The sequence below is a fragment of the Cajanus cajan genome, chromosome 4 (assembly GCF_000230855.2).
Source record: "Cajanus cajan strain Asha chromosome 4, NIPB_CcT2T_4, whole genome shotgun sequence".
In the NCBI taxonomy this organism is placed as follows: Eukaryota; Viridiplantae; Streptophyta; class Magnoliopsida; order Fabales; family Fabaceae; genus Cajanus; species Cajanus cajan.
The window spans coordinates 70,176,562-70,189,491 of record NC_138520.1 but is presented as its reverse complement, the minus strand read 5'-3'; the positions used below and the strand labels follow the sequence as shown (position 1 = coordinate 70,189,491).

At 33.4% G+C, this 12,930-nt stretch overlaps 2 protein-coding genes across 2 annotated transcripts; one reads left to right on the top strand and one right to left on the bottom strand.

Annotated features, from left to right (window-relative positions):
* The first annotated feature begins 385 nt into the window (after positions 1 to 385).
* On the top strand, positions 386 to 6,069 carry PFC1 (Ribosomal RNA adenine dimethylase family protein). Its single transcript, XM_020363760.3, has 10 exons — positions 386 to 670; positions 1,129 to 1,278; positions 1,575 to 1,631; positions 2,422 to 2,502; positions 3,314 to 3,409; positions 4,429 to 4,513; positions 4,835 to 4,887; positions 5,008 to 5,091; positions 5,309 to 5,419; positions 5,552 to 6,069. Exons 1-10 carry the CDS (start codon positions 446 to 448, stop codon positions 5,615 to 5,617), a joined length of 1,008 nt encoding a protein of 335 aa, XP_020219349.1. The 5' UTR covers positions 386 to 445; the 3' UTR covers positions 5,618 to 6,069.
* Positions 6,070 to 9,373: 3,304 nt separating this feature from the next.
* Positions 9,374 to 12,133, bottom strand: LOC109802319 (RING-H2 finger protein ATL54). Its single transcript, XM_020363637.3, has 3 exons — positions 11,592 to 12,133; positions 10,163 to 10,266; positions 9,374 to 9,947 (listed from the first exon to the last, which is right to left on the bottom strand). The coding sequence occupies exons 1-3, from the start codon at positions 11,865 to 11,867 to the stop codon at positions 9,638 to 9,640; spliced, it is 690 nt and encodes a 229-aa protein (XP_020219226.1). The 5' UTR covers positions 11,868 to 12,133; the 3' UTR covers positions 9,374 to 9,637.
* Positions 12,134 to 12,930: the final 797 nt, after the last annotated feature.

Genomic DNA, 12,930 nt, shown 5'->3' with positions numbered 1-12,930 from the left:
TTGTATTTACAACAAATATCAAATGATTTACATCTATTATGAGATATTTAAATTTTTACAATAAATAAATAAATTTAATTATATTTAATTCGATTAATCCAATTTAATTAAACTAGTTCATAATCGAATTAAGTTGAGTTGAATTTAAGAAAATATACAAATTTAAATCAATCGAACCTTTAAAAAGATAATTAGACTGTAATTTCAAATTTAACTTATAATGATGTCATCGTTCGAATCACATAATTATCATTTTAATTTTTTTTTTGTTTTACCAAGCTATAAACTTTGACAAGAGAGTTAGGTCTTTTCATAAGTTGTATGTTGAAATAGCAACAAACAAACAAAAATGCAATAAAACAACATAGGATAAGAAGACAACAGTGTAGTATATTATGTGGGAAGTTTCAAAACAGATAGCTACGCAAGTAACGAACAACCAAACATGTCTCCTTCATCGCTATGCTCTCTTCAAACGTTCCCGCCAATATCTAACGCTCAGCGCCACAAAGCGGCGCAAGATAGCACCGCCGGCGTACGGCGGAGAACTCCGTATGTAGTTTGCGCTGAAAGAAGCAGCAAAGCTTCCACGCGAAGCACAGATGATTACCATGCCACTCTCAAAGCTCTCAATTCCAAAGGCAGATTCCCTAGAAAATCACTTGGCCAGGTTTCCCTCTTTTCCCCACATAATTTGTGATGACCCATTGTGTTGTAATGCTCCAAAATTCTTTTTTTTTTTCTTTTTTTTCTGAGGTACTTTCAGAAAATTGTTGGCGTGTTTCATCAAACAGAGGGTGGGTGTGTTGATGGGGTGCTTGGTTTGACCCGAATTTTGTGTTGTAGCTCTACAAAATCCAATTTTGTCTATATGTTAAGTTATTTGGAGTGATTTTGGAGCAAGTTGTTTCAGTGCTTCGTTGAGGCTTATTATCGAAAAGATGGTGTGTGTGCGTGTGTGTGAGAGGGTGCTTTGCTATGATCTTGGGTTTGTGTTTTAGTACTTCAAAATCTGATTTTTATGTTTTTGTTTTCTTCTTTGGAGGTAGAAATTGTTTTTTTGGGCTTGGTGTGAAATGAATCTGCTGCTGAAATTTTTGCTGATCTGGGTGTTGATGTGATTTGTAGCATTATATGTTGAATTCCGACATAAATGAGCAACTTGCTGGTGCGGCTGGTGTTGAACAAGGTGATGTGGTGTTGGAAATTGGGCCCGGAACTGGTTCCTTGACTAATGTTCTTTTAAATTCAGGGGCGTTCGTTCTTGCAGTTGAGAAGGTAAATAATAGAGATACACACACTCTCGTGCTTTCCTTGACTTGTTAGTTTCTGTGCAGTTTGTCAACATTGAGATGGATACATTTTTGCACATGTAAATGTGTGTAACTATGAGTTTATTTGTGTCCTTTTTGGTCTGTGTTATTTTTAATTTTGATATCTCTATAGTTTAAATATTTATTTATTGGTCACACTGTAGGTTGTGTGAACTTTCCAACTTTGTGGTAAGTTGGAGTGGTGATTCTTCACTTCTGCTTCAACTCAACTTTATGTTTTATATCTTTCGTGCGATTCAGGATAAACACATGGCTGCCCTTGTGAGTGAAAGATTTTCAAGTACTGGAAAGTTTAAGGTACAACTCATGGTGAATTTAAACTTTATGTTGCACGCCTATAATCTTCTTGTTCATGAGGTGCAAAATTAGGTTTCTCAAGAAGTGAGATATAATTCAGTTACTATATTTTATACAGAAGCTTAATATGCACTATAGTTATACTAGCTGATGTTAACATTGAAATCTAGTTACTTATAGTGCTTATCAAGATTATATCTTTCATGACATTCATTACATGATTAGGATTACTAATACTCCTTTTCTGGCCTTGATTGTTTGAGTTTGAGTCTCGAATCATGTATAGGATCTATTTAGATAAAGTTCTCCATAAATAATTCTAGAAAGAAAAAAAATAGAAAAGAAAAATGAAATAAGTCTTTTCACAAGTTAAAATTAACTTATGTATAAGTTAATTTGTAAAAATTCTCTTATATTAGCTTATCCAAAAGCTTATTTTTTACTTATGCATAAACTAATTTTAACTTATAAAGAAATTTATTTCATTTTTCCTTCTTATTTTCCTTTCCTTGAAGTGTTTATGGAGAAGTTTATCCAAACAAGTCCATATTGTTGTAGTTTTCCCTCAGTTTCTTCTTATTGCATTTAAAAATTGTCACAACTTGTAATTTCCCAATAATTTTTTTTTGATTCAGTTCATTTGTACTTCAGTCTGTTTACATTGCCCATCTATATTTCATATTTTAGTCTGTGTCATGTATGATTTGTATGCTAAAATTATGATAATTCAGGACCAGTTTTGCTGCATGAATTATGATTTATATTTATGTTTTGATTAAAACGCTTGTAGGTTTTGACTGAGGATATTGTCAAATGTCATGTGCGCTCTCATATGTCATCATTGGTTGATCCAGAATCTAGAAATGCAAAAGTGAGGACTTTACTTCCTAAACTAGCAAACATTATTTAGTCATTTGTCAACTTTTAGAGGTCATGCTTGCTTAATCTTGTTCATTTTCTTTTTTGAATAAAAAAAATTGCAAGGCTTTGATTTATGATCTCCACAACTCAATTGTGTTTGAAGCTTAAGCTTTAGAACTGCATAGATGTTAATAATCTTTTTAAAAAGTCCACATTTCTTTTGAGTCATTTGTGGGGTATCAATTTGGGAGGGCACACTATTGGCTATTTATATGGACTGGGTCAGATTTGGTGTTAACTAACAATTTGTGGGCCGAGACAGCCCTGTGCAGGCAGTTGACTGGTCCAATGCATTAACTTAGAAGCAATAAAAATAGTATCCTTAACAAAAGTCTTTCTAGAGTCTAGACACAATACTGGAGTTTTTTCCATGGTAAAAAGTTTCAGGTACCTCTGGAATCAGAATAACTCATTTGAATACAAACATTGTCATTACTGTAAGAATTGAACATATTTGAAGAAGTTACATGATAAAAGCGGGCTGAATTGAACCCACCTTTCTGCTCCACTTATCACTTTAAGAATTAGAAATCATAGCTCATTTCACTTTTCTTTAGTTATGCTTTGTATCTATGCTAGCTTGCTCGTGCTTGTTATGAATCTTCCACTATTATTATTATAAACCTAAATAAATTCAATTGGCAGCTTAACTTCAAGGTCCTGATGCTAACCAGTTCCGCTCTTCTACTAAAGTTTGTAAGATATGCCAGAAAAAAAAAATGAAAATCCTGAATTGGCCTGTTATGTTATGTTGTTTGCAGGTGGTTGCCAACATTCCCTTTAATATCAGTACCGATGTGATCAAACTACTTCTTCCAATGGGTGACATTTTCTCAGAAGTGGTTCTGTTGCTCCAGGTTAGAATTCATAGCTCTAGTGTATATAATTTTTTGTCTAGTTTTACTTTTTCTCATAACCTTCTAACTTCTAAAGTTTCCATCCGTATCACTCAACCCCCTACCCACCATTTACTTAATCCGAAGTTCAAGTGCTTCTCATGTTCGTTGTTTTTGCATCTTGATCAGTATTACCAGCTTGAAGCACCGATACCTTAGTAGAATGAAGAAAGAAATTATAAAAATTAGAAAACTGAAGGTAGTAGGGTCAAATTATTTATAAAATGATCAAATCTGTTGGCAAGAACTGGAGTTGATATTGCAGAAGAGACATGTTTTCCAAAGGACCTTTGCAGCATTTATTTAACTTAGAGACTTCAGAACCTAAGGCCATGTTATGTTTTTCCCCGTCTTTTCTTTTCGAGGTAATATTTCTTCTCTTCAAAGTGTGAACCTTGGCATACGATAAGGTTGTTGCCTTGTGATCTAGTGATTGAGTTTTGAGTCACAGAAATTGCCACTTTGATTATAAGGTAAAGCTATAACTATACATATCACCTTCCCCAGACCTCCCAGACGGGAACTTAGTGTAATGAACTTCTGCGAGGAAACCACCTGTTACTGTGGGTATATTAGAAAAATGTGCAAAGGATATAAAAAGGAAAGGAAAGAAGATAGAGGGGTAAGCAAAAATGTGGAGAAGACTGAGGGAGAGTATCAGAGTTTCTCGATTGCTCTCTGTTTCAGTTTTCTGTCTTCCATAGTAAATCCACCCCACAGGTGTTGATATGACACTGACATCAATATCTGCACAAGAATTGTGCACTACATTCACCACAACTGAGTGTTTTGAACTAGTTTCTATCAACCTTCCTTTCAAGGTTTTACTGTCTTAGTTCATTTAATCTTTTAAAATTAACACCCCTTTGAAAAATGACAAGGGTTCAACCTAACGTAATGAGAGTACCACTTGGAATAATAAGGGGAACATCATATAATAACAGTTAGAACTAAATACTAACCATATCAAACCATTGCAGGAGGAGACAGCCATGCGCTTGGTAGTGTCATCACTCCGGACCCCTGAGTATCGTCCCATCAATATATTTGTTAATTTCTACTCAGGTAAATATGAAGTACAAATAGTTTAGTGTTAAGCTATCCTTTTATAATCAAGGATCACAAGTTTTCCTATGGTATATTGAAAAATCAAACCTGTAAAACTGATCCAGTATTTCAGTTACAAAAAAAATTTAACTCAAGTATATCCTTTTCCTGTGTTGGCATTTACGACACAGAGCTGTAAATGCGTGTAAGATGCTGGTTTTACTGGTTTGCATGTGGTTTCTTAAGGAATCACATGCGTCAAAATTCAACCAGAGATTTTGCTACCCGTTCCCCACAGTTTGGTTAATTTTATGCTGAAGTTCTGATTTTCCTTTTCAGATCCAGAGTACAAACTTAAAGTCCCAAGAACCAATTTTTTCCCTCAGCCTAATGTAAGCAATCTGATATTTAAATGTACCTTTAAGATCTTGGTTGTGGATTTTTTGCTTTGATGAACTCGAGAATAGATAAACTATAAATTATCAATATGACTCATTTTAATATTTGTGTAGGTTGATGCAGCCGTTGTCTCATTCAAGCTGAAGCTACCCTCAGAATATCCCCAAGTTTCTTCCACTAAAAGTTTCTTCTCAATGGTAATCCTTTCCACAGCATATACTGTCATGCATCGAATTTCCAAGGATCTTCATCTTTAGTTTCATTCTAAGTCTCATCACTATGTGATATACCACGATGCATGAGCTACTGAAGATATCCATTAGCATGCTTTCTTCCTAACAGCTACCGTAAACCAAGGTAAAGCAAACGCCTCTTTCACCATTTCAATGATACTTCAGTCGTCTGTATTTATAGGTTAATTCAGCATTCAATGAGAAGCGTAAGATGCTGCGCAAGTCACTTCAGCACATATGCACATCCCTTGAGATCGAAGAAGCTTTAACTAGCATAGGTCTTCTAGCTACTGTAAGTGATTAGTGTGTGCTAATTTTCATTTTTCATTTTTATTTTTATGCCCTCACTAAACTTCATCAGTTCTGGTATTTTGTTTCTCGAGGATTCTGCTGACCCATATGATCTTCTGACGCTTATTTACAGTCAAGACCTGAGGAACTTACATTGGATGATTTTGTAAAGTTGCATAATTTGATTGCCAAGGAATAACAATCTGGATTAATGTGGAATTGTAGAGCAACCTCAAGCAGAAGAAGGCCCTGGAGATTCACATATTCATGAGGCTCTTTGTTGCCGCAGACATATGATTCAAATATAGAAGCAAAGTTTTAAGGAGAGCTGTGCTATGGCATTCAGATTGGGAATATATTAGATTCCCAGCAGGTTTCTTCTACCAATGTTTCAAGCACAGGAGCATGTTCATATTAGAAAAACAGTTCGCAGCTCCAAAGCATTATGTCCATTATGTGATTATAATTAAACTGGACTCCTTGTGCTAATATACAACCTGTAAAGTTTCACTGCCATCATAGGCAGTGCAACCAGACTGAATCAATCACTCTAGACTGTAAAAGAACAGCAATCTATTCTTCAAGCTGATACAGATGCTTGCTACATCATCATAGAGGGAAAATGAAGATATGTTTTCATTTTTGTTCGAATGCTATAAACATCTAACACCTATAACCAAGGTTTTAAGAAATGGTTTGCAACCGCAATTTCGGCAGTAATGTCAAGGTTTTTGGGATCTCATCGTGATCGCAATTTGCATCTTCTCCCAATATCAAGGAACATGATTAAAAGTGATCACAATTTAAAAACCTTGACTAGTAACTAATATTTTACTTAGAGTTAACCAATAAAAAATCGATGTATCATGTTTAATTGTATTTGTATTTACCCTACCCACCCATAAACAAAACCCTTAAAAGATTATTTGCATAAAAACAATCAGACAACACAATGCTATTCTTATACACAATCAGAAAGTCTACAAAGAACTAACACAACGCTTTGATTAATTTATGTAGCTTGAACTGACTATACATCCCAAATCTTCCATGCCCCAAGAACCAAAACTTGTATAGGTAGAACAAAAAAGTAATCAAGAAAATTAACACCACCATCATTATATATCTGACACATCATCATCACACATGAAACTGGTACACAAGTTCCAATGCCCTCAACCTGACATCATATCCCTTCCCACAGGCCCATCATCGGAAAAAGGCTTCTCTCCGCGAACGGCGACAGGGATCGTCCTCCACCTGCATCGGCGAGGAGGCGGAGAGGTGGCGGTGGGCGTGGTGGAAGGAAGAGTGGATTTGGTGGCTGATGATGGCAACTGTTTTGCCATGAAAGTGGGTTGTTGAAGAGAGAGAATGAGGTCTGGTATTGATGGGGGTGACTCTTCCATTGAAAAGATTAGATTTTTGCTTCTGGGTGGTTCATGGAACACGAAGTACAGAACTGGGTATGTGTTGTGTTGTTAAATGAAGAAGGCTTGTGTACTTGATGGTTTTCTAGTGGAAGATGGTGATTTTTATTTTTACATTGGGGTGTTACACTGTTACTGATATTGTTGGTTGTTGTTGTTGTTGCTGTCAGGAGTGTAATGGCTGAATATTGTTTACCCATTTTCAATTTTCAGATCTCTAACACTATCTTTCGGATAATTAAAGGCATGTTTGAATTGTTGAATTGTCGTTCCTTTGTTGAATGGAAAAGCTTTGCAAGATAGCTTTTCTGTTCAACTTCTCTAAACAAACACACTATAAAACTATTCAAGGAGTGAAAGAAGACGGAAAGAAAGAGATTTTTCTTTTTTTAATTCATTGAGAGAAAAATAATGCTTTGGGTTAATTTTAAATATTATTAATGATTTTTATGTATAAACTATTTCATCAATTAATTGTATTTTTTTTTCAGTATAATTCTTTTTCATTCTTCAAACCTACTTTTCATGATTTTTATATTCCCAAAAGTTTATACGGTGTAGTTATAACTGATACCTACAAATTTTTCTTGATTCTGGATTTGTCTTGTAGGTTTCATGTGCAACTTTTTTATATATATAAAATTTGGGATTTTCTTACAATATTTTCTTCAAATGTTGCAACGATTTTAGCAAAAATATGATTATCTAATAAATTCATTAAAGAGTTTAATATTATTTTGCGTATTCTCCGCACAATTTTTGTTTTTGATTAAAAGAAATTAATTTGCCTTACATTTTTTTCACAATAATAAAAACTTTTCATTTCTAATTCATTATACAATATTCTTTAAACTCTGATTATTGTTCATAATAAAATTGTTTTTGAAGTTACCAATTCTTAAAATGTGCTATCCAGTGAATCTAGTTTTTACTTTTTGATCGATTAACTTTGAAAAAAAAAAATTCATCTGAACAAATTCCAGGTTCCACTGCTGGCAGAATTTATTAAGACCACAGTTTATGGCCAACCAATCATTGTCCTTAACCTGCTTTAATTTTAAAGACTTTTGTAGAGTTAACTATGGAAATTCTACTTCTTTGGCATTTATGTGTTAATTTTATTTTATTTTTTTGGTATAAAGCATTTATGTGTCAATAAAGAAGAAAATGAAATCACTATGATTTGTTGGTGGTTCTTAACTTCGTACCACATGCTCTATAATTCCTAGAAAAGCGCAAGATGAGACCACAAAACAAATATGGTGCCGAGTTATGAAACATTGGACTTGATTGCTTTGCAACATTTGAGGATGGTTTATAAATTGATGTTAAAATTCTGTATTTAGTTTCAGTTTTCTAAGGGGAAAAATTACCCTGAAACAGTAATAAAATAATCACTTGAATCTATTTTATTTTACGTTTAAGGTTTTTCACATGTATTAAGAAATGCAATTAATATTTTAGATTTCATAAAAATTAATGTTATTTTCTAATATATTTTTTATATTTTATATTACTCCTTTCACCCTATTAGAAAAATATTTCAAAATGAATTATAGTTTCATTTTTATCATAATATTAACTATTATTTTTTATTTATTTTATTATAAATTATTTAATCACCACAATTAAAAATAATATATTTATTAAAAAATAAATTATTCGATCGTTCATGGTTCTTTTCTCTTACACCCTCCTCCTGCCCCTACCAAACAAGAGGCAAAGTATTTTTCTAAGTTATTGATTAGCATTCTTTACACCTAAACTATCGAACCACTTCCTTAACTCCTGTCATTATCTACAAGGCACACGACCATAGTTACATGGATAGATCATAGTTACAAAGATGATCTGGCATTTAGTAATTTAATATACAGATTTAACAATATATTGACTGAATTCCTGGCCTCAAATTCTTACATATTAGGTTTGCTCTCATTTCAACATTTCTTAGAGGACCTAACATGCACATCATGATAATTTATGACAAGAACAATACCTTTCTCTTTGAATTCTCTACAATATTTCAATGAGAATGAGTAGCTTTGCAGATGTATTTGGTATAATATTTCAATGAGCAGTTATTGTTTGTTTTATGTGCAGGGAACCTCCAGCCGTTTTGAAGATATATTTGGTAACCAATTGCAAATGCAATAAATGAAAGAACTTTCTGCAATAAATATTATACAAATTTGCTCCGCAATAAATAGGATAATTAATTGCTTAATCATGAATCAGATACATTTTGTAGTTCTGAAAAAAAAAATTAATGTTAAATTTATTAAAACATGCAAAAACAATTATAAATAACGTCAAACCAAGCCTTTTCTGATCAGTATCAAAACAACACCATAATATTCTATTGTGAATCATGCAACTATAAATTTTTTTTAATGATTTTATTTCTTTCATACTAATATATGCATTATCCCGCTATCCAAATTTTCTAGACCCATCCTATGATAAGAACAAGAAGCATTATGTAGAAAAAATTTGCTACTGAAAAATAATTGCACAAGAAGAAAAACATGTAATCAAACATTTGTTTAATCTGTGGAGCATTAACAAGAGTAGTGTGCTTGCTTGAGTAAGTGATACCATGGACAAAAGAACTTCAACTTGGTATGCAATAAATCCCACCAAAACCTAGGCCTGCATATGCTACAAAAGGAAACATATTTACACCACCAAGTGAATATGAAGGCCATATTAAAGGCAAAGAATTTGAATCCAATCTATATTTAGAAGCATTCCTCTATAGAAGCAGAACAACCCCTTTAGCTCTTAGATCATTGCCTTGCTTCTTGTTCTCCTGAAGTTGGTTGTGAAGAATTACTAGCAGCATTAGGTTCAACATGTCTCTCTATATCTTCATTCCTTTCTGATGTGTGAGACTCATCAAGAGGTTGGCTCATGGTAAATGTCACAGGTCTCACATGTTTCGTTTCGGAAGCGTTTTTCAATGGCAGACGGCACACCGGACAGGTAGATTGTTTTCTCAGCCATATATCAATGCAAGAAAGATGAAAAGTGTGGCCACATTTGGGCATGATGCGCAATACTTCTCTTTCTTTGTAATCTGCCAAACATATTACACACCTGAAGAAGCAAACTCAGTCATGAATCTATCTCCTCATTGCATGAACTTATTAGTCTATCAAAGTGTTTCTTGCATACCATGAGCTCTTGTGACAAAAATTGAAAGAACAATGTATAGTAGTGAGAATTTTTTTGTATCAGTTTGAAATCTTCTGTCGAGGAAAATATGATAAACTTTCTGTTTATGACGCTACAATTGAGAGACTAAAACTTACTGTGTGTGTTCAAGCGAACTGAAAGCCTCTTGGTTGAACTTCAAAGTAGGGATTGCATCAAGCAGAACAGGTTCGGATTCAGGGTCATTAACATGATGTTCTGGCTATCAGTAAACAATGAAAAATTAAAATCTAAAGCAACCAACCTTAACAGTACAGAATGACATAAACTAAATTACAAATTAGACACAGTATATCCTCTTGCGATCAACCACTGTTTGGAGGTCTAGAAACATTCAAATTCATGAACACAACATTATATAAATAGGTTTAAATACTTATTTGATACTATAGTTTCATGAACTTTATCTTTTAGTTCTTATAGTTTCATAAATTTTATCTTTTAGTAATATAAAATAAAACAGGAAATAAAAATGGTATGTATAGAAACTAAAATAAAATATTTTTAACTATAAATAAAGTATATGAAACTATAAGTCTAGAAACATTCAAATTCATGAACACAACATTATATGAAATAGGTTTAAATACTTATTTGATACTATAGTTTCATGAATTTTATCTTTTAGTTCTTATAGTTTTATAAATTTTATCTTTTAGTCTCTATATAAAATAGAACAGGAAATAAAAATGATATGTATAGAAACTAAAATAAAATATTTTTAAGATAAAGTATATGAAACTATAGAGACCAAATGAGTATTTAAACATATAAATATTTACCATGAAAAAGTAACTCAGCTTATGATTTTATAGCCATGCCCAAGCCAGGTAAAGGAGAAGGGTTGTGTTAGGCCCTCAACAATCAATGTAAAACTTATCGATATACCAAACAAGGATCACTCGCAACATATTTTTGCTAATGTTGGATTGTTACCGAAAAGTAACGCATTGTATGGTTAGCATGGTTCCATTATAACGTTAATATCTCCAGATGTTTCATCTTTAACCAAGCCAAACTGTATGTGATCTATGTAGCCCATCTCACCTAGTGTGAATGTGTGGTAGGGCTTTGTAATTGTTGATATTTATCACCAAAAAATCTCCATTACAAAAACGGGTTAGAACAATTCCATACATCTTAGTATCTTACCAAGACAAATGACAATCGATTTAAAGGAGCAGTATACGCATTCATTGTTACAAATACCCATTTTCTAAATCTGATTGAAAGCTTATACCCAAGTCACAGATTTACTTATGGAAATAGAATGCAGCATTTGCATCAGAATCAAAAAGTTTAAAAAACAACAGAAAATTGCAGCTATCCTCATTCCTCATACCAATTACCGGATCAGAACAATAACCTGCGATTCATGACCAAATAAAATAGATTACAGTATTCAAATTCATACAAGTTCCATGAAAATTGAACAAAGTACCCAAAATCAGGCCATATTCACAAGCAAAAACAGTAAGCAAGAAAAGGGGAGAGAAAGAAGGAAAAGGCATAGCTTAACTTAATTACCTGTTCTATATCAATTCTTGATTCAATCTCATACATCATCCGAGATTCAACACCCCCTCTAAGCCTTCCACATATGATTCTGGTGCACACAAACACAATGAAAGTGGCACTCATGCCAAACCCAATGACCGTGGTTACCAAATTGGTACCTGAACCCAACATCTCCACCCCAAAAACCAATCCACAACACACACAAGATGCAACAAAGCACAACACAACGCACAAACCCCAAAAGCTAGAATCACAATAATAGCAACAGAAGCAGCACCACAGCATATAGAACAGAACAACCCCACTTCACAGATTCTTCAGCACAAACACATGATGGCACCCCAAATACACGTGAGGCAAACTCCACACGTGACAAGCACAAAGAAGATGAAAACTAAGAAAAGCAGAGAAAATAAGAGATACCCATGTCAGAAAAACGGAAACTTTGTTGTGCAGAGGAAAAAATAGAAAAGGGAAACCATGAATTGTGAAGAGATGGAATGGAATCACAGTGACTTTGGTGTGACTCAAAGGATGGTGGTAGGGGAACAGACAAGAGTAGAGAGAGAATTAGAATGGTGTGGTGGGGTCCACTGCATGCGGTGGACCCTCACTGATGTTGGGGATTTCTAGATCAGACGGTTGAGAGTGGCTGTCAATTTTTCGGCGGCAAAAGATCTTAACGGTAAAAAAACGTTGAAACATAAGCATTGGATTTTTAAGATCTGACATTTTTCTCAAACTGCTTTAGCTTAAGGAGTACAAGATTTGATGTTCTGTCTATTTCCCTTGTTACTTCTTTTCTGGAAAATTTTTCTCAAATGCAAAATGAAAAAAGTCCTTTTAAAGAATGTGACATTACATACATTAAATTGGGCTCATAAATTATCATTTTACCATAATACTTCTTTACAAGTTATCGGTGAAGAAAATTAATATTGATAGTATACGAAAATTAAATATCCCATCGTAAAAGTAATATTTTAATTCAAAAAGTTCTTTTACACCATCTTTAATTCAAGAAATTAGAGAGTAAAAACTGCATAACATTAATTAAAAATAAAATACGGTTATGTTATTCTTCATTTTTTTCCTTTTCTTTTCACATTCTCCTTTCTATTATCTTTGTGTGCAAGAAAGAAATATATCAACAACAAAAAACGAGCGAATACATGGGCAACATCAAATTCTTGTGGGATGAGCTGTTTTTCTTATACTTTACTTTTCCTTGTACTTTGTTTCTCTTTGTACGCCTACTATTATAAGACCTCTCTTGTTTTTAGGGAGTGAAAAAACCTACTATAAGACGTTTCATGGTTCCGTTATTTTAATTTTTATGACAATCTCA

What these genes read in the sequence shown, in the direction of transcription:
- LOC109802319 (XM_020363637.3), bottom strand. Translation starts at nt 11,867, where the DNA reads ATGCTGTGGTGCTGCTTCTGTTGCTATTATTGTGATTCTAGCTTTTGG. An exon ending in CAAGAATTGATATAGAACAG is followed by an intron (nt 10,267 to 11,591) that starts GTAATTAAGTTA and finishes GTTTACTGATAG; the next exon opens with CCAGAACATCATGTTAATGA. An exon ending in AGTTCGCTTGAACACACACA is followed by an intron (nt 9,948 to 10,162) that starts GTAAGTTTTAGT and finishes TTGCTTCTTCAG; the next exon opens with GTGTGTAATATGTTTGGCAG.
- PFC1 (XM_020363760.3), top strand. Translation starts at nt 446, where the DNA reads ATGTCTCCTTCATCGCTATGCTCTCTTCAAACGTTCCCGCCAATATCT. An exon ending in TCGTTCTTGCAGTTGAGAAG is followed by an intron (nt 1,279 to 1,574) that starts GTAAATAATAGA and finishes CGTGCGATTCAG; the next exon opens with GATAAACACATGGCTGCCCT. An exon ending in CAGAATCTAGAAATGCAAAA is followed by an intron (nt 2,503 to 3,313) that starts GTGAGGACTTTA and finishes TGTTGTTTGCAG; the next exon opens with GTGGTTGCCAACATTCCCTT.